At 41.0% G+C, this 26,332-nt stretch overlaps 1 protein-coding gene across 1 annotated transcript in view; it reads left to right on the top strand.

Moving 5' to 3' along the window:
• LOC126484903 (Down syndrome cell adhesion molecule-like protein Dscam2) overlaps window positions 1-26,332 on the top strand; it is a 505,795-nt gene that overhangs the window by 382,858 nt on the left and 96,605 nt on the right. The window contains exon 24 of the mRNA XM_050108503.1: window positions 24,094-24,381. Within this exon, the coding sequence (XP_049964460.1) occupies window positions 24,094-24,381 (288 nt within the window). The remainder of the gene's footprint in view (window positions 1-24,093; window positions 24,382-26,332) is intronic.

The following is a 26,332-nucleotide window of genomic DNA, read 5'->3' as shown; positions in this document are numbered from 1 at the left end:
TTTGATGTTATATCTTTTAATGACTACAAGTAATTCACAGCAAACAAAGCTATAGTCTCACAAATACTTATTTTACACAATTTAAATGAATTAAAAATTATACTTTGGTACCAGAAATAAATATCAGTACTCATTTACTGGATGAAACTTTTGAATTTGTTTGACTCCCTTTTTGTGCGGCAAGGAAATGAGATAGCATGTTTTGAATACTTTCATTCCCTGTAGTCTATGAAATTATCCTCTGAAATAATGCAAAATTAGACAGAAAGAATATTAATATGAAATGTAAAGTTCTGGCAGAATGTATATAACTTAGAAGTAAAAGGAACAACTTACCAATAGTAGAGGCATTGAGTTGTTGCAAGCACATAAACAAGACTGAGAATTTCAGTAGCTTCAGGTTGACTAGGGAGAGAAGCTGTGTCAGATGGTGTGGAGAAGGTAGAGAATGGGAGGGAGTGTTGGCAAAGAGTGGCTGATGGCTTGGAGGGAGGCAGCAGGTATAAGAGATAGGAATGTTGGAGGGAGAGGCAGCAGATCCATGGGACTGGAATCCAACACACGAGCACTTGTGCCAGTGAGTTTGTGCAGTGCACAATGACAATGACATGAAAGAGTAGATCGAAAGGGGCTGACAGAACAGGGGAAAGAGAGAGGGTGTAGGTGCAGGAGGAGTTAAGTTGTGGTCCTGGGACAGGGTGGGGTGGGGTGGGAAATACATATGCAGACTAGGTTTGGGGAATAGTGCCTATCTGTGAAGCTCTTAGTGATGCCTTCAGGCTACTGAGCAATGAATTCTTGTCACTGCAGATGTGTTATCCATGGATGGCCAGACTATATGGAAAAGATTTTTTGGTATGGAAGGGGTGACAGCTGTGAAAATGCAAGTACTACTGATGGTTAGTAGCATTGATATTGACAGACGTATCGATGGAGCCATCATATAGGTGGTGGTCAACATTTAGGAAGATTTACCAAGAGCAGGCATTGCCTGCAAGGGGAGTGACTGTTAAAACTAAGTTTTTGAAAACAGCCACAAGCCGCACTTTGTGTTTTTTATTGATTGGTATTGCTCTTCAAATGAACAAGAGCATCGTCATCTTTGGCGATGTCAATGTCTTCGTGTAGTACTGTGTCTGCCCTGCTAGCTGAGTGGTCAGAGTGACAGAATGTCATACCTAATGGCCCAGGTTCAATTCCCAGCTGGGTCAGAGATTTTCTCTGCTCAGAGGCTGGGTGTTGTATTGTCCTTATCATCATCATTTCATCCTCATCAACACGCAAGTCGCCGAAGTGGTGTCAACTCGAGAGATTTGCACCAGGCGAATGGTCTACTCAATGGGAGGCCTTAGCCACATGGCATTTCCATTTCCATGTAGTACTGTACTTTAAAATAAGTTTAAGTACTATAGTACAGCCACATTAATCTTTTAGCTGTCACCCAATTTTAAAGGAAATCTTTAATGCTGTCAGACAACTTTAAATTGTATATGCTGATGATGCTCTTGTTCATTGAAGAGCAAAACTGTTCAATCAAAAATACAAAGTGTAACTTGTGGCTGTTTTGAAAAACTTATTTAGGAAGGTGGCATGTTAGGCTGGGGATGACCAAGTGAAGAGAATGTAGGAGAAGGTGCTGAGTCTATGGAGGAATGAGGACAGAGTGTCTTGGCCATGAGCCCAGATTTTGAAGATGTCATTAATGAACGTGAATAATACTGGAGGTATGAGGTCTTGGGAGGCCAGCAAATTATTGCATTTTACCTCTAAATTGATTCACCTCACCTCTACACATTGCTCCCATCATCATTTTATGACAGGCACTTATTTTCCCATGTGTGATGATCACTAATCACTAATCACAGAACCATCCTACAACCAACAGTACAGGTTTCTTTGTGCATTTTCATTACTGGAACCTGCAAAATGTTACAAACATCTAACACATTCATCTGCCTATTTCCCTCATCTGTTTCATATTCCCCAACCACCACTCATCAGACACATTCCAGTTTTACCTCCAGCATTCCCCTAGGGTTTACACATCACTCACTGATGTCATTTACATTTCTTTCCTCCTCCTTAGTGACATCCTATCCCAAACAGAGCCATGGTCCATTTACTTTTGTAAGTTCAGAAAGGTAACCAGTCCCATATCCTTTCCTTAAATGCTGCCTAAGCCCCAGAATTCTGCCACCCCACCACCAAGGCTTAAGATTAAAAATTCCCCTCTCTGGATGCCATTCCTTCTTCCACAATGGCCAAATTTTCAGATTCTGACATCACTATCCCTCACTAACCTAATACTATGAAAACAAATTTCCATGGCACAAGCACCCCTGTACCACTTCTGCTCCCTTTTAAAATATCAACTACCGCTACCTACACCTTATCTCCCAAACTGAAACCCTTGCCCTCCAACACATGAAAAGACATTCCTGACACCATCTCCAAAAGTTATCAAATTTACTGACATCTTGTTTCCCCCTTGGAGCACCATTACCTCTCAACACTTGTCCTAACCCCAGTGAACCCCTGTCAACCTGTCACAGCTCCCAGACTTTGCCTTGCTGACTTTTTCCCGCTGCCACATCCCCCTAATACCTCCCTCCCCCCCCCCCCCCCCCCCCGAACATCTTTCAAAATCAAGCTACACAAACCCAAAACACATCATCAACTGATCCACCAACAACCTGAATTCCATAGTAGAAGTTTCAGACCTTTGATAGGCCTGACCTTCAGCCAACATCAAAGGTAAATCATACCAGGCTTGTAAAAGACCTGCTTCCTCCTCACAATCCCTACAGTGGAATACTTTTTACCAATCCCTCAAACCAAAGCTAGCCTAAATCCAACATTGAACCTTGCATCCTAATTTATACCACCATTGAACTGTGATCCTCCTCCTCTCCCATCTAACCAATCCTGGTTATATTCTAAGGATTCCTTATCTCTAACTTGGCCTCACCACATCTTCTCAGGTCCCTTCCAAAACCACAAACCATGCAACAGAAGAAAGAACAGCTATTCACAACCTCAAAACACACCCTGATTTAATCATCCTCCCTCAGAAACACACTCCGTCTCTGTTGTGACGAACCACAGTGACTACTCGATACATCTGCCAGCTGTGAGACTGCTCCACCTAAAAGCCTTTTCACTATCATACCATCACAGAATTCGTGTTGCTTTTTATCGTTGTCAAAAACAGCCACATCAATCCTATTGCACTTGGGCTGCTGAACTTCACAGCCTCAGTCGAAAGTGTCAATTTGTTAATGACATTCACAAAGAATCCTATGCCGATTCCATGGTCGGTGCCCGACAAAGAAGTTCGGCAACGCGCCCTTCAGTTGGCGAATCCGACTCTAAATGAAGTTCTCTCCATTGCACAGTCTTTTGAAACTTCTCGCGCCACTGGGGCGCAAATAGAGGCGTGGGGTGATGTCGGGGAAATACAACCTCCGTGCACTGTTGACGATGTGTGTGGCACGTCCCCGCCGGCCGACGTGGCCTCAGTGCGCTCCCATGCGCAGCCTCGGCCTAGCCATAAACAACCCGCTAAGAAACTGCAGCAAACCCCCGGCAACGTCCTTCATGTCCGCAGTGTTTTACGAAACATTCACATGAGGATTTTCCCCAACATTGGGCTGTGTGTCACAATTGCAAAAAGAAAGGTCATGTGTCTTCCGTTTGCAAATCCGACCGCATACATGATGTTCATGAACATGATGCTGATTCTGATTCTGTGTTGTCTGTCAATTGCACTTCTTCCCTTTCAGGGAAGTTAATCCTCACTGTCCAAATCCTTGGCCGAGATATTCGCATGCAAGTGGATACCGATTCTGCTGCCACTATAATTAATTCTCAGACGTATCTTCAGTTGGGTTCTCCACTCCTGTCACCTGTCACTCGGCAATTACGGACGTACAATAAACAGAAGATTTCTCTCTTGGGACAGTTTAATGCTGAGGTATCTTACAAATCCGCCATTCACACTGTTCCCATATTTGTGGTCGACCAGAGCAACGCAGAAAATCTTTTTGGTTTCGATGCCTTTCACATTTTTGGTTTCTCCATAGATGATTCTGTCAATATTGTCTCTGATGCTATTCCTTATGCTCAACTGGATTCCTTGTTGACGACATTTTCGCCCCTTTTTTCTCCTGGGTTAGGCCATGCAAACAACTTTGAAGCTCATATCACGCTCAAACCCACTGCTCGGCCTAAGTTTTTTCAGGCTCGCCCCATTCCTGTGGCCCTTCGTGATCGGGTAAAACTGGAGTTGGATTGTCTCACTACTTCAGGGGTCTTGCTTCCTGTCACTTCCAGTGAGTGGTCCTCTCCTGTCGTTGTTGTTGCTATGCCAAATGGTGATATTCGTCTCTGTGGCGATTTCAAAGCCACTGCAAATGCTCAATGCCTCATCGACACTTACCCTATGCCCCGTCCTGAAGAACTGTTCACTAAACTTGCTGGAGGCCAGTATTTTTCTAAAATTGACCTGTCAGAAGCATATCATCAACTTCCTCTCGACGCTGCTTCCTGGTAGTTTCTGGTCCTTAACACGCCTTTCGGCCTCTATCAATACCAATGCTTTCCCTTCAGGGTTGCTAGCGCCCCTGCTCTCTTTCAGCGATTCTTGGAACAATTATTGCTCCCTGTCCCTGGGTGTATCAATTACATGGACGACATTGTTGTCACTGGCTCCACCACTGAAGAACATCTTCTGAATCTCTGCACACTTTTTCATGTCTTACAGACTGCCGGTCTTAAGTGTAATCTTCAGAAATCACAATTTTTTTAGGCATCTATCACGTACTTGGGGTTTCAACTCTCTCGGGATGGTATTCGTCTGCTTCTGCAAACTGTCGCTGCGATCGATGCCCTTCCTCACCCTACATCTGTTAAGGAACTGCAGGCCTTCTAGGGGAAAATAGCATACTATCACAAGTTTTTACCATCTGCGGCTTCGGTGGCTCAGCCGTTGCATCGCCTGTTGCATAAAAACCTGCGTTTTCACTGGTCCGCGTCATGCAAAGCGGCTTTCCAGAAATTGAAGACTATGCTGAAATAGGCCCCGTGCCTGGCTACTTATCGACCTGGCCAACATCTTGTTCTTGCCACAGACGCCTCTCAATACGGGGTCGGTGCAGTCCTTGCGCACCATTTTTCTGACGGTTCAGAATAACCCATTGCTTATGCCTCCAAAACGCTCACGGATGCCCAACAAAAGTATTCTCAAATTGAGAAAGAAGCTTTGGCCATTATTTATGCTCTTCATAAGTTTGGTGTTTTTCTCTATGACTCAAAATTTCATCTTGTTACGGATCACAAACCACTTGTTTTCTTGTTTCATCCATCAATGTCACTTCCCGACAAGGCTGCACACCGCCTCGAGCATTGGGCTCTTTACTTGTCTCGTTTCAATTATGAGATTCATTTCTGGCCAACGGCTCAACATGCAAATGCTGATGCTCTGTCTTGCCTTCCCATGGGTCCTGATCAGGCATTTGATAGGGACGAACTTTAGTGTTTCCACCTGGATGTTGCCGAGCAGCAGGTTGTGGACAGGTTCCCCATCACTGGAGACAGGCTGGCGGCTGCTACTGGTTCTGACCCTACCCTCTCCCGGGTTTTACGCTGTATTCAGAAGGGTTGGCCAGATTGCCCATCCGCTAAGACTTCTGATCCATTGCGGAACTACTACGCTTTGCGCTACCGCCTCACGGCTGGGGATGGTGTTCTCCTCCTCTCCACTGACAATGCTTCGCCACGTGTTGTGGTACCTGCATCTTTGTGTGCTTCGGTCTTGCGCCTCCTTCACCAAGGGCACTGGGGTGTGTCTGGCACAAAATCTCTGGTGCACCGTCATGTGTACTGGCCTGGCACCGACTCTGAAATAGCACATATTGTCGCTGCCTGCGGCCCTTGTGTGTCACAGGCCGCTGCCCCGAAGTCATCTTTGTCACCGTGGCCTTTGCCTGAGAAGCCCTGGGAGCGCATTCATGCTGACTTTGCAGGACCCTTTTTAGGTACTTATTGGCTCCTCGTAATTGACGCCTACTCTAACTTCCCTTTCATTGTCCGTTGCACATCGCCTACCACCGCGGCAACCACCAGTGCTCTTGCCCGCATTTTTTCTTTGGAAGGCCTCCCTTCGACTCTTGTTACTGATAATGGTCCACAATTTGCCTCTTCCAAATTTGCGGATTTTTGTGCTCGTCACGGTGTTATGCATGTCATGGCCCCGCCGTTCCATCCACAATCCAACGGTGAGGCTGAACGACTGGTCCGCACATTTAAGGCTCAGATGCAGAAATTTCTGACTTCTTCTGCTGCTGATGATGCGCTTCTCCAGTTTCTGGCGTCTTACCGTTTCACTCCCATGGGCGACCACAGCCCGGCTGAGCTCTTACATGGCCGACAGCCCCGCACGCTACTTCATCTTCTGCGGCCTTCCACCTCACGGCCGCAGGTGCCTTCACTTGGCCGGTTCACCACCGACGACCTCGTCTGGGTACGGGGATATGGCAGGTGGCCAAAATGGAGCCCGGGCCACATCTTAAGACACCATGGCAGACACCTGTATGAAATCCAGATGGACACAGGTGTTTCAGTGTGTCATTCGGACCAGCTTCGGCCTCATGTGCCAGCAACGCCTGTTCCGAATGCCGCTACACCACCTTTAGCTCCACCTGACGCTCGGTATCTTGGTATCTCTCAATACTCACAACGCAGCCCTCTCACCGTCATCGCGATGCCAGCACAAGAACGGACGCCATCAGGAGACGTGCCCATGCAGGAACCAGATGACCATCCTCTATCAGAGCAAATCTACTCGCCTCCTCCTCCAACGGACGCTGACACATCGCCCATGTCTCCTGTCATATCAACTGAACTTGCCACAACAGGCAGATTGGTGCATGCGGCCCCAGCAGATTCGACCCCTACGTCTCCTGTCATCTCGACCCGTTATCATCAGGGACACTTCCGTCCATACGGGAAGCCTCCTCCTCAAGACTTTACGGCAAGTCAAACAACGCCAATGGACATTAGCCATCTCCAGGACACCTCCATCAAGACCAGTGCAACAATTTCAAAGGGGGGAAAAGTGTTGTGATTCGCCAATCATTCAAAGTGCCGCCGTGCAATTACGCGCATCCTCTATGTGCGGCGCTGTCTGCCAGCCATGCAGCAGCTGTGCCACCTAAGCGGCCAGCCGAGCAATGGCCACTAGACTGGGACTCAGTGTTCATTCGAATGCTAATGTGTACACATGTCTTGCTTGTCAACTTACTCTGTGACTTATATGTGTTGTGTCGTTCTGAAATATATGTGTTAAACTTGATGTTATAACAGATAGATTACTACTCACCATATAGAAGAGACATTAAGTCACAGGCAGGCACAATGAAAACCCTCACCAGCCAGAGACAGTAGCCATCTGTGAGTGAGTTGTTGATATGAGAGAGTTCTACTTCTGAGGAAGGCTATGTCCAAAAGCTTTAATATTTCTAGTATTCTTTGCATTGTGCCTGTCTGCAACTGAATGCTTCCTCTATGTGTTGAATAGCAATCTATCGTTTCCAAGCAAAAAATGTAATTGCAGTAGACTCTCAGTTGTCCATCTCATGAGTACCTGGCCTCTATACTATCAGGCCTACTTACTCTGACCTACTTAATTAAGACCATAATCATATTTCTCCATAATAAAATTAGGACTTAATTACTGTACATCCCGTGCTTTTCCAAAACTTTAGCAAGCAGGTGCTGCCTACAATGTTTTATGCATCTTTTGTGTTTCTGGCACATCAGTAGTCACAATTAAAAGGTACATATTGTATTGTTAATATTGAATAAATTACCAGAACCACTTTTCAACAGATGATACTTAGAAGCCTTGATACTTAGAAACCATCTTCCTGCACTCACAAACAACAATGAACACACATACAGAACAGCTCTGTTGGCAAATCTGTGCTCTTTGTTTCTTGAGTTGCACATACCAGATGACTAATGTGTGTGAATTATTAAATTGATGCTTTGTACAGTCTCAGTATTTTAATTGTTGTTGTTGTTGTGGTCTTCAGTCCTGAGACTGGTTTGATGCAGCTCTCCATGCTACTCTATCCTGTGCAAGCTTTTTCATCTCCCAGTACCAACTGCAACCTACATCCTTCTGAATCTGCTTAGTGTATTCATCTCTTGGTCTCCCTCTACGATTTTTACCCTCCACGCTGCCCTCCAATACTAAATTGGTGATCCCTTGATGCCTCAGAACATGTCCTACCAACCGATCCCTTCTTCTGGTCAAGTTGTGCCACAAACTTCTCTTCTCCCCAATCCTATTCAATACTTCCTCATTAGTTATGTGATCTACCCATCTAATCTTTAGCATTCTTCTGTAGCACCACATTTCGAAAGCTTCTATTCTCTTCTTGTCCAAACTATTTATCGTCCATGTTTCACTTCCATACATGGCTACACTCCATACGAATACTTTCAGAAATGACTTCCTGACACTTAAATCAATACTGGATGTTAACAAATTTCTCTTCTTCAGAAACGCTTTCCTTGCCATTGCCAGCCTACATTTTATATCCTCTCTACTTCGACCATCATCAGTTATTTTGCTCCCCAAATAGGAAAACTCCTTTACTACTTTAAGTGCCTCATTTCCTAATCTAATTCCCTCAGCATCACCCGACTTAATTAGACTACATTCCATTATCCTTGTTTTGCTTTTGTTGATGTTCATCTTATATCCTCCTTTCAAGACACTGTCCATTCCATTCAACTGCTCTTCCAAGTCCTTTGCTGTCTCTGACAGAATTACAATGTCATCAGCGAACCTCAAAGTTTTTATTTCTTCTCCATGAATTTTAATACCTACTCCGAATTTTTCTTTTGTTTCCTTTACTGCTTGCTCAATATACAGATTGAACAACATCGGGGAGAGGCTACAACCCTGTCTTACTCCCTTCCCAACTACTGCTTCCCTTTCATGCCCCTCGACTCTTATAACTGCCATCTGGTTTCTGTACAAATTGTAAATAGCCTTTCGCTCCCTGTATTTTACCCCTGCCACCTTTAGAATTTGAAAGAGAGTATTCCAGTCAACATTGTCAAAAGCTTTCTCTAAGTCTACAAATGCTAGAAACGTAGGTTTGCCTTTCCTTAATCTTTCTTCTAAGATAAGTCGTAAGGTCAGTATTGCCTCACGTGTTCCAGTGTTTCTACGGAATCCAAACTGATCTTCCCCGAGGTTGGCTTCTACTAGTTTTTCCATTCGTCTGTAAAGAATTCGTGTTAGTATTTTGCAGCTGTGACTTATTAAGCTGATAGTTCGGTAATTTTCACATCTGTCAACACCTGCTTTCTTTGGGATTGGAATTATTATATTCTTCTTGAAGTCTGAGGGTATTTCGCCTGTTTCATACATCTTGCTCACCAGATGGTAGAGTTTTGTCAGGACTGGCTCTCCCACGGCCGTCAGTAGTTCCAATGGAATATTGTCTACTCCGGGGGCTTTGTTTCGACTCAGGTCTTTCAGTGCTCTGTCAAACTCTTCACGCAGTATCATATCTCCCATTTCATCTTCATCTACATCCTCTTCCATTTCCATAATATTGTCCTCAAGTACATCGCCCTTGTATAGACCCTCTATATACTCCTTCCACCTTTCTGCTTTCCCTTCTTTGCTTAGAACTGGGTTTCCATCTGAGCTCTTGATATTCATACAAGTCGTTCTCTTATCTCCAAAGGTCTCTTTAATTTTCCTGTAGGCGGTATCTATCTTACCCCAAGTGAGATAGGCCTCTACATCCTTACATTTGTCCTCTAGCCATCCCTGCTTAGCCATTTTGCACTTCCTGTCGATCTCATTTTTGAGACGTTTGTATTCCTTTTTGCCTGTTTCACTTACTGCATTTTTATATTTTCTCCTTTCATCAATTAAATTCAATATTTCTTCTGTTACCCAAGGATTTCTACTAGCCCTCGTCTTTTTACCTACTTGATCCTCTGCTGCTGTCACTACTTCATCCCTCAAAGCTACCCATTCTTCTTCTACTGTATTTAATTCCCCCATTCCGGTCAATTGCTCCCTTATGCTCTCCCTGAATCTCTGTACAACCTCTGGTTCTTTTAGTTTATCCAGGTCCCATCTCCTTAAATTCCCACCTTTTTGCAGTTTCTTCAGTTTTAATCTACAGGTCATAACCAATAGATTGTGGTCAGAGTCCACATCTGCCCCTGGAAATGTCTTACAATTTAAAACCTGGTTCCTAAATCTCTGTCCTACCATTATATAATCTATCTGATACCTTTTAGTATCTCCAGGGTTCTTCCATGTATACAACCTTCTTTCATGATTCTTAAACCAAGTGTTAGCTATGATTTTATTTTAATTAAAGAGCCCAAAATGGGCAAAAAAAGATTTGTGATGACAATGGATCAGAAACTACATGCTGTAATGGGATTGGATTCTGGTGTAGGAGACAAAACTATTAATTTGGAGGAAGGGGTAGGCAAAAGTACTGTTCGAGACTGGAAGAAAAATCAAGCAGAAATTAAAAAGTGGCGTGCTTCCCAAGGTAGTGGAAGTGGAATAAAAGTAGGAGAGACAATGTTGAAAGGTAAACACAATGAGAAGTTGAGGAAGCTTTATTCCTGTGGCATGAACATTTAAGAGGGAAAGGTTTGTCCCTTACTGGGCTGATATTGCAGGAAATGGCATTGCAATTTCAGCAGCAAGAGAGAAATTTCAGCATTGACCACCAGCGATGGATGGTTGGATTGTTGGAGAAAAGATTCAATATTTGCCTGATTAAAGTTAGTGGCCAGGTTTTATCCACTTACAAAGAGGCTGTACCATTGTTTAAAGACTATTTTTCAAATAGGACATTTCTGGTAAACAGTTGTTCAATTGCGTTAAGAGTGATTTAAATTATTAGATGCACTCTGCAAAAATGGTTGCTTCAAAAAAGGAAGCTGCAGCACCTGGATACAAGAAAAGGAAGGAATGAGTTATCAAACTGGCTTGCAGTGATGCAACTGGTAACCTCAAGCTTGGCCTTACATAAGCAGGGAAATCATGGAAACCTACAGGTTTCAAAAACCTGAAAAATTGGGACTCACTGCCCCTACACTACACTGATCAAATGAAAGTGTGCATGAATTCAGAAATCTTCAAAACCTGGTTCCAAAATTAATTTGTACCAGCTGTGGAGAAATATTTGAAAAACAACAATTTACTGAGGATAGCTCTGCTGCTTTTCTGCCAGTGATTAACTCTCAAATGGAGATATCAAAGCATTACTTTTACAGTTAAATGTGACAGTTGACCAGGGAAGTTTTGAAATGCTCAAGAAGTATTTCCACCATCTTCTCAGTTTGTTGATGTCAGCAATTGAAAATAACTGAGACTGTGTGACCATTCTAAAGAGGACTGACCTCCTAAACGTCATCAGATGGTTGGTCAAAGCATGGGAAGAAATTTTGAACATGTCACTTGTAAGGCCTTGAAAAAATGTTATAGACCTTGGAGGTGAACATTTTACTTTGAATCCATGTATGAAATCCGAAGTCAAAGATACAAATGATGAAATCACTTTGTTGCTCTAAAATGTACTGGGCTATGAGGAAGTTGATGCAGAGGACATCACAGAATGGATGGGAAATGATGAAGTTAATGATTTTACTGACAATAATATTGTGCAAATGGCAATGCAGAGAGAAGTAACACAAGAGGAGGAAGAAAATGTCCAAAATCATTTCCAGTATCTCAAAATGTTTTGATGCTGCTGCTTCAATCAATTCTACATAAATTAATCCTAACCCATTGCTCATGAAATTAGTTGCATATCGGACTTCCTTAGGGATTCCAGATGGGATATTATCATTATTAATTTCAGTTTCTGGTGATTTCTCAGTGGATGCTGCTCTGTTCTGAGTTAGTAGTCCTTGGTGGTGTTGTACCCATTCTTGCACACTAATGAGGTTTATGTCCACTTTATCTTTATTCTGTGTTCTCATTGCTTTAAATATCTTCCAGCTTTATTTGTCCCCCATACTTTTTTCTCTCCCTTTGCCAGTTTTCTGCCAAGCTTCATTCTTACCCTTAATCTGTTCCCTGTTTATCTTTTCTTCTAATTGTCTGATTCTGAGTTTAACTGTTTGTTATATGTTTTTTTTCTTATTTGCTACTTTATCTTAGATTGTGTCACCACAACACTTATCAAAATTTCTGTTCTTCTTCTTTTTCTCCCTTCCAGTGCTTCGTAAGATGCCTTATGAATGGATTCTTTAACCGTTTCATGCATCTTATCTTCTAAGGTCCCTTCAACAGTGGCAAGTTTTTCTGCTAGCCTTAACTGCTATAAAAATGGGCAGATTTATGGTCAAGACTCTGTAAGTTGTATTGGACATTAGTGACTTTGTGTGATTCAGTCTCCAATTGAATCTGTGTGCCCTCAATAAACATGAATAAGATCTAGAATTGGCAGACATGGTGTGATCCACATTCTGCACCTCTCATAGTCCTTGTTGTTTAAATTTATACTTAAATTAAAAACCAGATCTAATTAAAATAACTGAAATGACACTAGGGGTTTCACCAGCATTTTAGTGCATAACAGGCACGGTCACTTCTATACAGCCTCTCTTCTCAGTTTTTTGTACACACTTCTTTCTAAGCATTCTTCTGTCTGACTACAATGCTCAAGTTGATTCTTTTGCCCACAAAAACTTTTTTTATATGTTATGAAGTAATATATCAGTATTGTTTGTTGAAAAACTCTGACATTCCAATAGATGTGTTACCCAGTAATGTTGCCATGTCAGATTTCATAATAGAAACTTAATTTGTGTTAATTTATGTGGAATGTATGACCAAAGCATGATGAATAATAAATCACAAGTATGTACAAACCAATGTCCTCATTCGACAGTGAAGCTGGTCTACAGATATCAACAACTGAAGATGGGTATTAAATTGTTCTCTTTTTGGCCTTTGCTTTCCCAATGCAAATATTTGGTGCCTTATTAGCACTGGACTTGACAGACAGGATGTGACCACAAACAAAGATTTATGCAACACTTAAAATTCATGGGAAATTTCTATTTTTTTTTTTTAATGAAATGGAATTAATGGTTAATGAGAAGAGTGAGTGTCCCAATTTCCAGCTCTCTCATGGCTCCATCCATACTTCTGTCCATCTCAAGCCTACTTGTTACTAACTGTACCTGCTTTATGACAGGTGTCATCACTTCCACACCAAGAAATCATTCCCATGTTGCTAGTCTCCCATGGACAGTGCATCTGCACTGATGAGAATTCTCTTGCCCAGTATGCCGAAGGTCTCAATAAAGCATTCACAGACAGGTACTATTCACGTGACCTAGTCCACAGACAGACTTTTCATATCATATTTTCACACACCCCTAATTCTCTCAACACCTCCAAGAACCAGCTGCAAAAGAGCAGCCCCACCCCCTCACTACACAATATTGTTCCAGACTGGAACAACTGCATCACATCCTTTGCCACAGTTTGAACTATCTATTGTTGTTCCCAGAAATGAGAACATTCTACCCACAATCTTTACCACAATTTGAAGAGTGGTATCCTACTGCCCACCTAATTTACACAGTATACTGGTTCATAACTATACCACACCCACACCCACATCCAACCACATTGGTCACATCCCTGCAGAAGACTTAGGTGCTAGACAGGCCTTATTCATGCACCCCACACATCCTGCACAAGTCAGGTGCTATCTGGATCCTTTCCCCCAGCAATAGCTTTTTTTTTATTTCAACTAGGTTGATGGGAGCTGACCTTGGAAAACATCCTTAGTTCCTGTAATCCTGCTAGCCTAATTCTCTGTTACCCCCCTGCCCCAAACCCACATCCAACATACCCCAGAACCATAACCCCACCTCATCATCCAACTACACATCTTCCCTACAGTCTCTCCTTCCTCTGTTCTGTCAACCCCTTCCAGTCCACTTCTCCACGTCTTCATCAACATGTGCTGTACAAACACACTGGAGCCCATATCTGTGTATTTCTATCTCATGGTCACTGAAGTATATCTGCTTCAGTGGCTGCTTGTTAGTGTCCTTGCATTTGCCAAACACCTGAATGACAGTGAAAGGTGCGTAGATTTGGTAATCTATATAGCTGTCCTCTTGAAATGTCATGTGTGCCCTCCATGGTAGGTTTCTGCACCAGTTTACTGTGTTACCCACGCCAGCTCGTCTGCCTTTATCTCAGTGTCCACGGGCAGGGACACTAAATCCATGAAACCAACCAATAATATGACAAAACTGACATTGTGATATTTCCTGCAATTGTACACTGAAATAAATTCAATGCTGGCAAGAGAAAATTTGTGCTAGATGGGGATGTGAACCTGAATTTCCTGCTTTACATGAGTTGTCACCTTAACTGCTTTGGTTATCCAAGCATGTTTCCCATCCAACCCATTTTCCCCTCTTGCTGCACACTACATATAAGGGGCAGTTGAAAGTTTCTAGCTAGACGTTGTTACCATAATGTCTCGCACAAACACCACAACCTACTTTTATGGTGACCCTTTGTGGATATGCCAGTCAAATTTCACAGCTCCAGCTTCATTTGTTTTCCCACTAGGATGTGTTGTACACCTAGTGTAAGCAAAATAGCAAATATCAAGAGAATCAAGAACCATACTGTGATTGAATATCGTCATTTGTAGGAAATAATGCCCAAGGAAATTGTGGAAGACATGCGGAATACACTTAAGGACAGTGCTCCATCATATGCAACAGTGAAAAACTGGGTGTCTGACTTAAAACGTGGAAGAATGAGTGTGGAAGATGAGCCAAGAAGCAGATGGCCTTTCACCATTGTCACTGATGAAACAGTGACTGCAATTCACAATACGACTTTGCAGGATCATCAAACAATGTTGCAGCATATTGAAACCACATTTGGAATCTCCCATGGGCATGCTCATGACTTTCTTGTGAATATTTTGGGAATGTGGAAAGTTTCATGTTGTTGTGTCCCAAAAGACTTGAATGCAGATCAGAGGTAGTAGCATGTGCAGTGTTGTGAAGAAATGGTCTGCCAATTTGAGGCAGATGAAGATGGCTTCTTGCAAGTTATGTAACAATGGATGAAATGTGTGTTCACTACTTTGATCCTGTGACAAAATAACAGCCACAACAATGGAAACCTCCTTCATCCCCTAGCCAAAAAAATTCCAGGTGCAAAAAACAGCCAGTAAGGTGATGGTGTCGGTCTTCTGGGATGCAGAAGAGGTAATTATGGTGGATTACTTGCAAAAGGACATAACTATCAATGCATCATTCTATTGTATCCTCCTGCACTGTTTGAGAGAAAGATTAAGAAAAAGTGGGGTAGAAAATTGGTGCTTGGAGTTCTTTTGCATCAGGACAACACACCAGCACACAGAGCCCTCACAACACTGGAAACACTGCATGACTGTGGGTTTAAATTCTTAAGTCATCTGCCATATTCTCCAGATTGGCTACATCTGACTTTTTTCTTTTCCCAAACCTTAAAAAATACCTCAAAGGATAACGATTTGACAATGATGAAGCAGTGAATGCTTGCTTGGACTTTAAAATGAAAATCTTTTATTTGGATAGTTTGCAGAAGTTATCTGAGTGTGCCCACAAATGTATTAGTGTACAAGGGTATTACACCGAAAAATAAATTGGTGTTATGAAATTTCTGTCATTCTTTATTTGTCAAGCTAGAAACTTTTTGACCCCCCCCCCCCCCTTGTATGTAGCACATTGTGTATGTTACCCTCACAGCTTGCACTCTCATGCTGGTTCCCCCTAGAGGTTGGAGAAAGAGTGCATCTGCACTGAATAGTCTAATTGTCATCAAGGGTCATACATTTATATGTGTAGTGCTGTTCTTTCAGACATATCTGAAAGAACAGAAACCATTGTTTTTTATTTCCACAGCCATATACATACATAACCAAATTGAAATTCTGACATTTGGGTAACAAAATAAATTCAGTGCTGATGAGTGAAAATTTGTGCCAGACCAGGATTCAAACCCGGGTTCCTGCTTCACATTAGCATTTGTCTCAACTGTGTTAGGCTGTTCTTTAGAGCATGTCTGAAAGAATAGACACCACACATATAAATACATTTGCCTTGATGGCAATTAATAATCATTCAGTCCAGATGCACTCTTCATCTGACCTCTTGCAGGAATCAGCATGAGGCTGCAAGCAACAACAAGGGTAATGGACAGGGGACACTATAAATGTAGTGTGTGATAAGTTGGGAATTTGGGTTGGATGGGAAACTTGTTCAGATAGTTGAAGCAGTTAAGGCAACAGCTCACACAAAGCAGAAGTCCAGTTTCGAGCCCCAGTCCAACATAGATTTTCACTTGTCACAATTGAATATATTTCAATGTCCAATCACAGCAAATGTGAGATTTCAATTTCGTTATGTACACAGACAGCTGTAGGATTAAAAACAAATGGTGTCTGTTCTTTTGGGCAAGTTCAAAAGAACAGACACCACACATATAAATAAACAATAATAATTCTCAGTGGAAATTAAAATAAACAATAATTCCAGGCAGAAATTCACATGAAAAAATTCCTGAGTGAAACCGATATTAAGTCCTAATACTATTCAATGCATGCATATTCTAACAATTATATTAAGCAAAGTTCCATTAAGCCTGGCAGGGGTGAAAACTACACATTATTAAGTCGAAGTACTATGCAACACAACCCTAAATCAGTTCAGGTAAACAGCAGTGGTGGTCTTAGTTCAGTTGCAAGAGGCAAAGTCAGATAATAGCAACTAAGGGACAGACTGCTGCTAGCTGGTCTTATACATGCATGACTGGCCCACAATCTCAGTGGCATTTCTACCACAGATGCCCTAACCAGACTTGGATGATGTTATGCATATTGATACATCCATATCTTCCATTTGCAGATTCAATGGGGTTACTAGCAGTTCATTTTAACTTGTTCAACTGGACCAAAGGAATTTTACACAAAGAGTTTTTTCTCATTTATTCATTCATTCATTTACTGTGTTCTGTAGACCTCATCAAGGAGATGTGGAATGAGTTAAAGTGCACATTAACTAGAGAGAGGCAACTATTAGAAACTTAATGTTTACAGCATTATGAAATAAACTGTCATTTAATAGTATCTGTGCCTATAAATGTAGCTCAATAAATTAGCAGGTAAGCTGCTACTCCTTCAGTTTTGTTAACTAAATGCTTTAATCTTCTATTGATAGTTCAATATTTACTTTACTACAATGGTGTTTTAAAAAACTCACCTAAAATAGTAACAATTGAATACAACTATTTCTTATGCAGATGTACATTGACACTGGTATATGCTATGTAGCAGGATTTTTAAGTCTTTGACTCTACATAACAACATAAGATGTAGTACAAAATATAGTAGTAAAAACTTCAAACAGCCAGTATCACTAATTATAATTTTATTTTTCATGAACAGTCTTGGGAAATCTGCCATCATTGGATCTTATGCAAATACATCTCAAATTTTCATAAGATCTGATGGCTACATAGATTTGCCAAAACCAGCCATCAAAAATAAAATTATAATCAGTGATATTGGCTGTTTGAAGTCTTCAGTTCTAAATTTTACATTACTCTAGATTGCTCCCACACTTGAACGATATCAAGCATACATAAGATTTAGGAGTAGTGGCTAATGAGATAAGTCTTTAATTTTCTTTGGAACCAATAGGGATTCTGAATTTCTTGATTTGCATTAAATAAGAGCTCATTGAATACCTTTGCACTGAAGTACATAACTCTGACACTAGAAAAGAACACAAAGTCTACAAGAAAACTGAGTGAGATGGTGCATTGGTAAGGCATTTGACTTGTATTAGATGGCAGTTTAAATCCCATCCAGCCAACCAGATTTTGATTTTCTGTAATTGCCCTGAATCGCTTAAGGCAAATGGCATGATGGTTTCTTTGGAAGGGTATGGCTGATTCTCTGTCTTGCTCCAATTCAGGCTTTTGCTCTGCCTCTAATGATAACATTTGCAACTGGCCATTAAACCTTGATACTACTTACCTCTACATAATTCTGTGTTTTATATTACTACTGTGTATATCACAGTTCAGCTGAAACTGATTCTTGTTATTAATAACAAACAACCAATAAGGGAAGTGAGTGTAAGAATTCCATATTCCTTACAAAGACCTATGCAAGACTTGTGGTTATCTACTTTACTAATGAATAAATACTGCTGAATAAATGCTTTATTTATTCTTCCACAAGGAAGCAAGGAATGAAAATATACAAAATAGGCCAACAGGCTTGCGCTTAGGACAGATACTCCAAGAGTAAAACATGCTAAACTAAGCATCTAGATTACATTAGCTGTGTATAGAATCCATTTTAGCTTATCATCCAGCTGTACTGCTAATAATCTGTCATTAGCAGGTTGTTTCTGCATTTCTGCTTGTTTTGAACTGCATAATATGAATCTTCACGGCTTTATGAGTTGAAGTGTTTGTGTGAACCATTTGGAGGCATGTTGATCTATCATCAGAGCTGTGTCTGATCATTATGATTAAATCATCAGCAAACATCACAGTTTTTTAAAGGATCCTTAATATTATTGGAAGATCATGTATGTGAGTCCAGTGTGAAGATGAACCCTGATGTTACACTCCGGCCAAATGCTTACTAATATGGAAGACAAATACTGTTAATGCCATAACACATTAGCTTGTCAATAAGAACGTTTTGATCCATAAAATTAGTAGCTTTGTCCATTTCACTTAATATATCAACATGAAACAATGACTCCACATAGGAATAACAAAAATGTAAGAAATAGGACAGATTGCTACTCACCATAAAGATGACATGTTGAGTTGCAGACAGGCACAACAAAATGACTGTTACCCAAGCAGCTGTCAGCCAAAGCCTTGCTCAGCAAAGAAAACATACATACTTTCACACAAGCAAGCACATCTCACACACTCTGGGCTGACACCAGCAGCAGCTCTGACTGGTCGGAGCTGCCAGTTGTGGCAGCCAAGTGAACAGGAGATGTGAGAGTGTGAATGTTTTCTTTGCTGAGGCAGGCTGTGGCCAACAGCTGCATGAGTAACAGTCTTTTTGTTGTGCCTGTCAGCAAATCCAGGATGGAATAATGACAATATTTTGAAAAGGATAGATTGCTACTCACCATATAGAAGAAATATTGAGTCTCAGTCAGGCAAACAAGACTGCTATACAAGCAAACTTTTGGCCAAATGGCCTTCTTCTGTATTAGACAACATACATACACACATTCTGCAAACACAACTCACACACACAACCACTGTCTCTTGGCTGCTGATGCAGGAGCCCTACAACATCAAGTAAATTATTATTTTGTATATGTCCATACATTTTTAAAAACTTTTTTACTTATGTAAAATAAAATTGTCTCTATCTTTTAGGTGCACTAAATTGGCACTCATAAGCCAACAGTAATTCTGTGCAATATTTGTTGGATATGCAACATGGCACCAGTGGATCACAAGACTTGTATACACTGCATAACATTGCCACACAGCCTACCGAAGCCCTCCTCTATATAAAGACATCGCAGCCAGTGCTCCTTTTCAGATTGTGTTCTACTGCTTTTGTACTGTTTCTAAGTTTGCTGCTTACTTGAATATAGATAAATAAACTCTTGTTCTTGGAGGCCACACTGTTGGTTGTGTCTAGCATTATGGCACAATTGGTGATGAGTGTGGTGTTCACTTCTGTGTGCTCAATCTATTTGGTCATTCCATCTGTCCTGTCCATGGGGGCAATGCTCAAATCTCTCCTTGGGTAGCAGCAAGCTCTTGCAGTTTATATCATGAATTTTTCAACTACTCTGACTACACAGGCTTCTATGCTGGTGGTGAACTCACCACCCTTTTTCCTTTATGCTGGTGCAGCTGAAAACTGAGAGCCTTATGTGAAGTGGCTTCAGCAACACTTTCTCAGTTTTGGTGTCACTGATGCCAACATGTGTAAGGCTTTGTTCCTTTCTTGGATTTTGCCTTGAATTTACCAGTTGCTGTGCCAGTTAGCCCCACTCCAGAAACTAACATCACTTTTGTTTGACTAAATGTATACTTTGTTGTCCATTTAGCACCATAAGTGCAAACATGTCATTGCAGTATATGTCAAGTTCTGTCGATGTCATAAACAGCCCCACAGTCCTACCAAGCCTGGACTGCCGAACTCCATGGCCTCAGTCACAAATGCCAGTTTGTTACTGATACTCATCATGATTCCTATGCTCATTCTATGATCCAAGATGCCATTATTCAGTTAGCTCCCAACCAAGAAGTGCATCAATGTGCACTACAGTGAGAGAATCCATCTTTGGCTGAAATAAAAATAAATACTGCTCAAGCTTTTGAGGTATCTCTTACTACTGATGATCAGATTGAGGCTTGGGGTGACATCACTGCTGTGGCTCCTGTTCCTGGTCCACACTGCTGCATCCTTGGAAACACCATGCCAATTTTTCAGGACCATTCCTCAGTTTTTAATGGTTGCTGATTGTCGATGCTTTCTCTAAATTTCCACACATTATCCACTGTTGTTCTATGTCAGCCATGGCTGTGGCTCAGGCCCTATCACAACTGTTTTCTATTGAAGTATTGCCTTATGCACTTCTAATGGATAACAGCCCATGATTTGTGCCTCAGACCTTCCATGATTTCTGCACCATGTGATTGCTCCTCCATTCCTCCAGCAATCTGACAGCAAGCAGAATGTCTCTTCTGCTCATTCACACTTCAAATGAAACAGTATGTTGTGGACTCCCATGGATGACACCTTGATGTACTTCTTGAGTTCCTACAGGTTTACACACCACTAGGGGGATTGGAGTCCAGCTGAGATGCTTCACAGTCACCAATCATGTGCCCTCCTGCTCTAGCTCATGCTGCATCACCAACATCTATCAGCATGGCCCTCCATATAATTTACTCCTGACTCAGTGATCTGGGCTTGGGGTTTTGGCCATCTACCAAAGCGGATCCTGCCTACAATCTACAGCTGCTGTGGCCACTGCCTCTGTATGGCATGCACCAATAAAGGCCTGATAGCGCCCCACCATGATTGCATCCACGCACCATGACGAGGTCTGCGGGTCTGATGCCACTGCCGCTGCCCTTGCCTCCTCCCTCAGTACCTGAACCAGTTGTGAGGGGAGTCCTGGAGTCCTGCTGCAGGGGCAGGCCCATCCTCCTTGTATATATCACAGGCTCCTGCCTCTCCTCTGGGATCCTCTGCCTTGATGCATGCAGTTCTGTTGCCAGCTGGACCAGCGCCATCAGGTCCTTCATGAGTAGTGTCCCCGGCACTGTCACTATTGGCACTGTTCCACCACATTGAGGATCCTGACATCAAAATGTTGCCAGCACCCTTATCGCCAGTGCTCCTTTATGGCACTTCATGAGGGCAAGTGCTGCATGTGTCTGCAGACACATCACTTCCATCCCAGAATCTCCTGCCACTACCATCAACACCTGCAGTACCTGCCACAGAAATCAAGGATGTATCATTAGTGACCCCAATGCCCACATCAGAGGAGTGCCTTTATCCCAAGAGGGGACAGGTGCTATAACCCTGCATGCAACACCTGGATATGCACTGCACCACTATCAGCATGAAACAATCCAAATAATCTGCCAATGGCAGCTGTGTGGGCCAGCTAACAGAGGTCACCTGCATTGGGCCACAAGACTAGTGTGCATGGCATGTCATCTGGTGCACCACCTTTTGGAGCCTACCTCTAAACGTAAAGACAGCATGGCAACTGCTCTATGCATATTCTGTCTGCATTTAACACACTTCCCCTGCCTGATCCATGCACTGCAATTTATGACTGAAGTGCATGGCAGTTACACAGAGGTATATAATAATTTGATAGACCCAAAAACAGTTTCTCAAAGCCTTGTGCAATTTGTCACTCTACAGAAAATAGCTGCCAAAAATAGTATTATTGTCTGATCCTGTCCTAATGAGATGGGGTACCTGGAATGACAATGTCACTTTTTAATGAACGTTTTCAAGTTGTTAAATCTGTGACTGGTTCACTTCCAAAGGAATCTTTAGTTTCTGTATAAGAACAACAAAACGCTTTCACTGAAGCTAAAACTAAAAATGCTGTGGTGTGCATCCAGAACATCTCCAGATTCCTTGTGAGCAGCGTTAAAGGATTAGAATCTATCAGAATGGATTTGCAGACATCTTTAGAATTTGTTGAGAATGTCAAATGCAAGCCAACTAACACAAGATGTGGATACTGGGCTATGGATAATGAATAAGACTGACATTGTTTAGACATTAAATCCAGGCTATTCAATTTCTGATACTGTCTGAAATATCTTCAGTGCTGGAGAAGAAGGCACTCTCCAGGAATCTCTCCTCTTCTTAAATGCACTATCAATGTCCTGTGATTTGGAGAGATCATTTTTCTCCCAAAGAAACATTCTTTCTCATCAGTGACATTCCCATGAGTGGAGATTTGGAGAAGTACCAGGTTATTCACTGGTCTTCAGAATACTGGACTTCAGAATGAAAAGCAAAGTAGGGTATCTTAGTAACTTCAGTGAATGTGGACATTTTAAAAAAACAGGTGTAACTGAAAATAACTTTCTTTTATTAATGTGATAAAAATAAGAATGACAGACAAAAATAAAATACTCAGATTAAAATTGGTACAAGATGTGGATTCAGTCTTTCACCACTGCTGTTCAATCAATACATCAAAGAAGCAAAGACAGAAGTAAAAGAAAGTTTCAGGAGTGGAATTAAAATTCAGTGTGATGACATTGCTATCCTCAGTGAAAGTGAGGAAGATTTCCAGGATCTGTTGAATGGAATGAAATCGTCTGAGCACAAATTATGGATTGAGAGTAAACTGATGAAAAACAAAAGTAATGAGGAGTAGCAGAAATGAGATCAGTGATAAACTTAACATCAAAAGTAGATGCAGTGAAGAATTCTTCTACCTCAGAAACAAAATTTCACATGAGGGACAAACAAAGCAAAGAGGCTATAAGAAGCAGACTATCACAGGTAAAGAGGGATTCTTTGCAAAAAGAAGTATACCAGAATCAAACATTGGACTTAATTTGCGGAACAAATTTCTGAGAATGTACATTTGGGGCATGGGATTGTATGGAAGTGAATCATGGACTGTGGGAAAAATGGAAAAGAAAAGAATCAAAGCATTTCAGATGTGGTGTTACAGAAGGATGCTGAAAATTAGGTGGGTGGATAAGAAGAGGTTCCCTGCAGAATCATTGATGAGAGGAATGTTTGCAAAGCACTGACAACAAGAAGGGACAGAATGATAGCACATGTTTGTAACATCAGGGAATGATTTACGTGTTAGTTAAAGGAGTGGTAGAGGATAAAATCTGGAGGGGAAGGCAGAGATTGGAATATATCCAGCAAACAACTGAGGTCAAAATGTGCAAGTGCTACCTAAGATGAGTTGGCATAGGAAAGGAATTCGTGGTGGGTGGCATAAAACAAGCTGGAAGATTGACAAAAAAATACATTCAAAATAAAGTAATGTAAAATGTACCTTCTTAATATAGTTTTTGTGCTTCTGGTAGTTTTAACTGTATATTAAGGTAACACAGTAGGCTATAATGTAATTCAGAAGTTGATTTTGGTTTGAAATTATTGTTTTATGTTAAATATTTAATAAGATTTTTCAATATTACACATTTTCTTACAAATTTTACCCATTTTCATTACACAAATATTGTATATTTTTTGTGTTGACATTACATAACAATCCAGGCTCTAGTAATGAGACAAAAAACATATGACTGAAATTAATTACCAGAAAATTTAGTGTGGGGTGATTGCCACTTCCCTAAGTAGTTTCACCCCAAGCCCATTTAGTCATGAATGGTGGATTACATTAGAAAGATAATTCTCATACTATGAGATTAATTTAATTTCCTGAACATTTTTTCAAAAGATGGTGGCAATTTATATGTCCTTTATGTTGCAGCTCCAAAAATTCCTAATCAAGAAGATTTATTATCTGTAAATTCAACATCAGTAATACTGTTTTTGGACTCCTGGCCAAGTGGTGGGTGTCCATTACAGTATTTTGTGGTGGAATATCGTGCAAAAGATCAAAAGTCTTGGACTCTTGTTTCAAACAATATCCAGCAAGAAGAGCTGGTAATCCCTGATCTTACACCTGCTACTTGGTACGCTATTCGAGCAACAGCTCATAATGATGCAGGTTCTCGTCAACATGAATTTATGTTTGCTACAAGGACAAAAACAGGAGGTAAGTGTCAACTGTTAGTGATAAATGGTTACAGAGTTGCAAAGAAAATATTAAGAAGAATAAGTGGCCCCAACAAAGGCACATAGAAAGTGGTAGTTACTGTTGATAATCTTCCTATATGTGGCCTGTCATTAACCTGACTTGCAGTTGCAGGAACTTTTAATGGTGACACATTCGTATTATTCTCCCTTATTCTCAGTTTTATCCATCACAAACAATGTTTTACAAAATCTTGCAACTGTGTTAATAATAATTGAAATAATAAAATATTGCACCAATTGCATTTTTCATGCACAGCACAAAGTACTTCATGAACTTATTACTGTTTTCAAGATCTGTGGGAGTTCACATATATACAACACTAGTAAAAGTTATGTTGCGCTATGCATGAAAAAGCAACTGGTGCAGCATTTTCTTATTTAAATCATTCCCTTATTATCTTCTCCATCCACCTATCCAGTCCAGTGTTTTATGATCTTGTGTTGTTATCTTTTGTCACCAGCTGATAGGCTGGGAGCGTGGGTTCCTGCAGAAATTTTATCCAATGGATGTTAAAATTCAGAAATTACCACTTTTTGATACCACATCTCCAATTCATTGGATTTCAAATTGTGTCATACTTTTGGAACTAAATTTGACAAGTACACAAAACTTAATATACCTCAAACAATTGATAGTAGTTATCCATTTAATAAGATACATTGCTTTGATATTCAAATGGTAAGCATATTCAACATTATATGAAAAGTACATTTCTTTCTTTTTTTTTTTACTAATTTGAGTATTGGTTCTACCTTTTTGGTTCAATGTTCTTAAAGTTCACCCTCATATGATGGTATCCAGGGTATACAATGAGTTCTGAAATAAAGGTAGAAAATATATGCAAAAAATTATTTATAGCCCCATTCTGTTGACTGAAATGTAAATTAAAAATGAATAAATCCTGTGGATATGGGGGAGGGGGGTCATTAGATTTGATGTCATCTACAACAATTCCTATGCACAGAAAACATATCTGATCACGTTAATAGATTTTTTTTGTCACTTTCAAATTTCTGTTTATAATGTTGACTGGCAAGACTAAAACTGAATACCTTGTGTTCTGAAAACTACATTTTTTGGCTTGGTTAGCAAAAAGTGTAGCTTAGGGTGTGTAACTGACTTGATGAATGTGAGAAAGCTTACAAAACCACCCTCAAATTGGCTGGTAAAATTGGCTTTTAACACCCTACAATTGAACCACGTCAATCATGTCTCTCAGTTTGTCACATTATTGTGCAGCCAAACCAACTGGAATGCTGAAAATGTAGTGCTATGACTGAATTTGAAGCTGTATTATACCCCATACAGTTGAGAAGGGCATAATGTCTGGAGAGGACATCTGTTGTCCTTGAAATTCTACACTTTTTCCCCCTCTCTGCTAGCACATAAAATCCATTTTCCTGTTTCAACTGATGCATTTGGACTCATAGATTAAATACAGGTGACTGTTTTCATCACAATCTACTGCAATTTCTCTGCCATTTAAAATTGAATGTACAATTTGCAAACCATCACAGGTCTTTTTTGTCCGCAGACAAATGGTAAACTGCTATTGAAATTCCAATGTGTAGCAAATTGGTGGGGTGTTCTTGAGTCTACTGAGACAGGTAAGACGCACATACATTGCTTAGGTTGTACAGGAGTCTGCTCTTCGGGTACTGGATAGTCCTTTTAAGCAGCCCAAGAATGGTTCTACCAAGAGAAGACAGAAAAGATCAGCTACACTATTTCGGCATGTTTCTGTAAAGGTTCACATCTGTCTCAGCTATAGAACAGTGCCAAAACAGCCACCACACCAAGATATCAGCATAGTTTCTCATGAACAGCATGAAAACCAAATAAATCCCAAGACATGTGGTCACTGCTAAAATCACAGTATTTTCTGTAGCACTGAGCAATGTTACATCAG

This window comes from Schistocerca serialis, chromosome 6 (assembly GCF_023864345.2).
Source record: "Schistocerca serialis cubense isolate TAMUIC-IGC-003099 chromosome 6, iqSchSeri2.2, whole genome shotgun sequence".
Lineage (NCBI taxonomy): Eukaryota > Metazoa > Arthropoda > Insecta > Orthoptera > Acrididae > Schistocerca > Schistocerca serialis.
The sequence above is the reverse complement of the archived record's forward strand: the minus strand, read 5'-3'. Positions and strand labels throughout refer to the sequence as shown.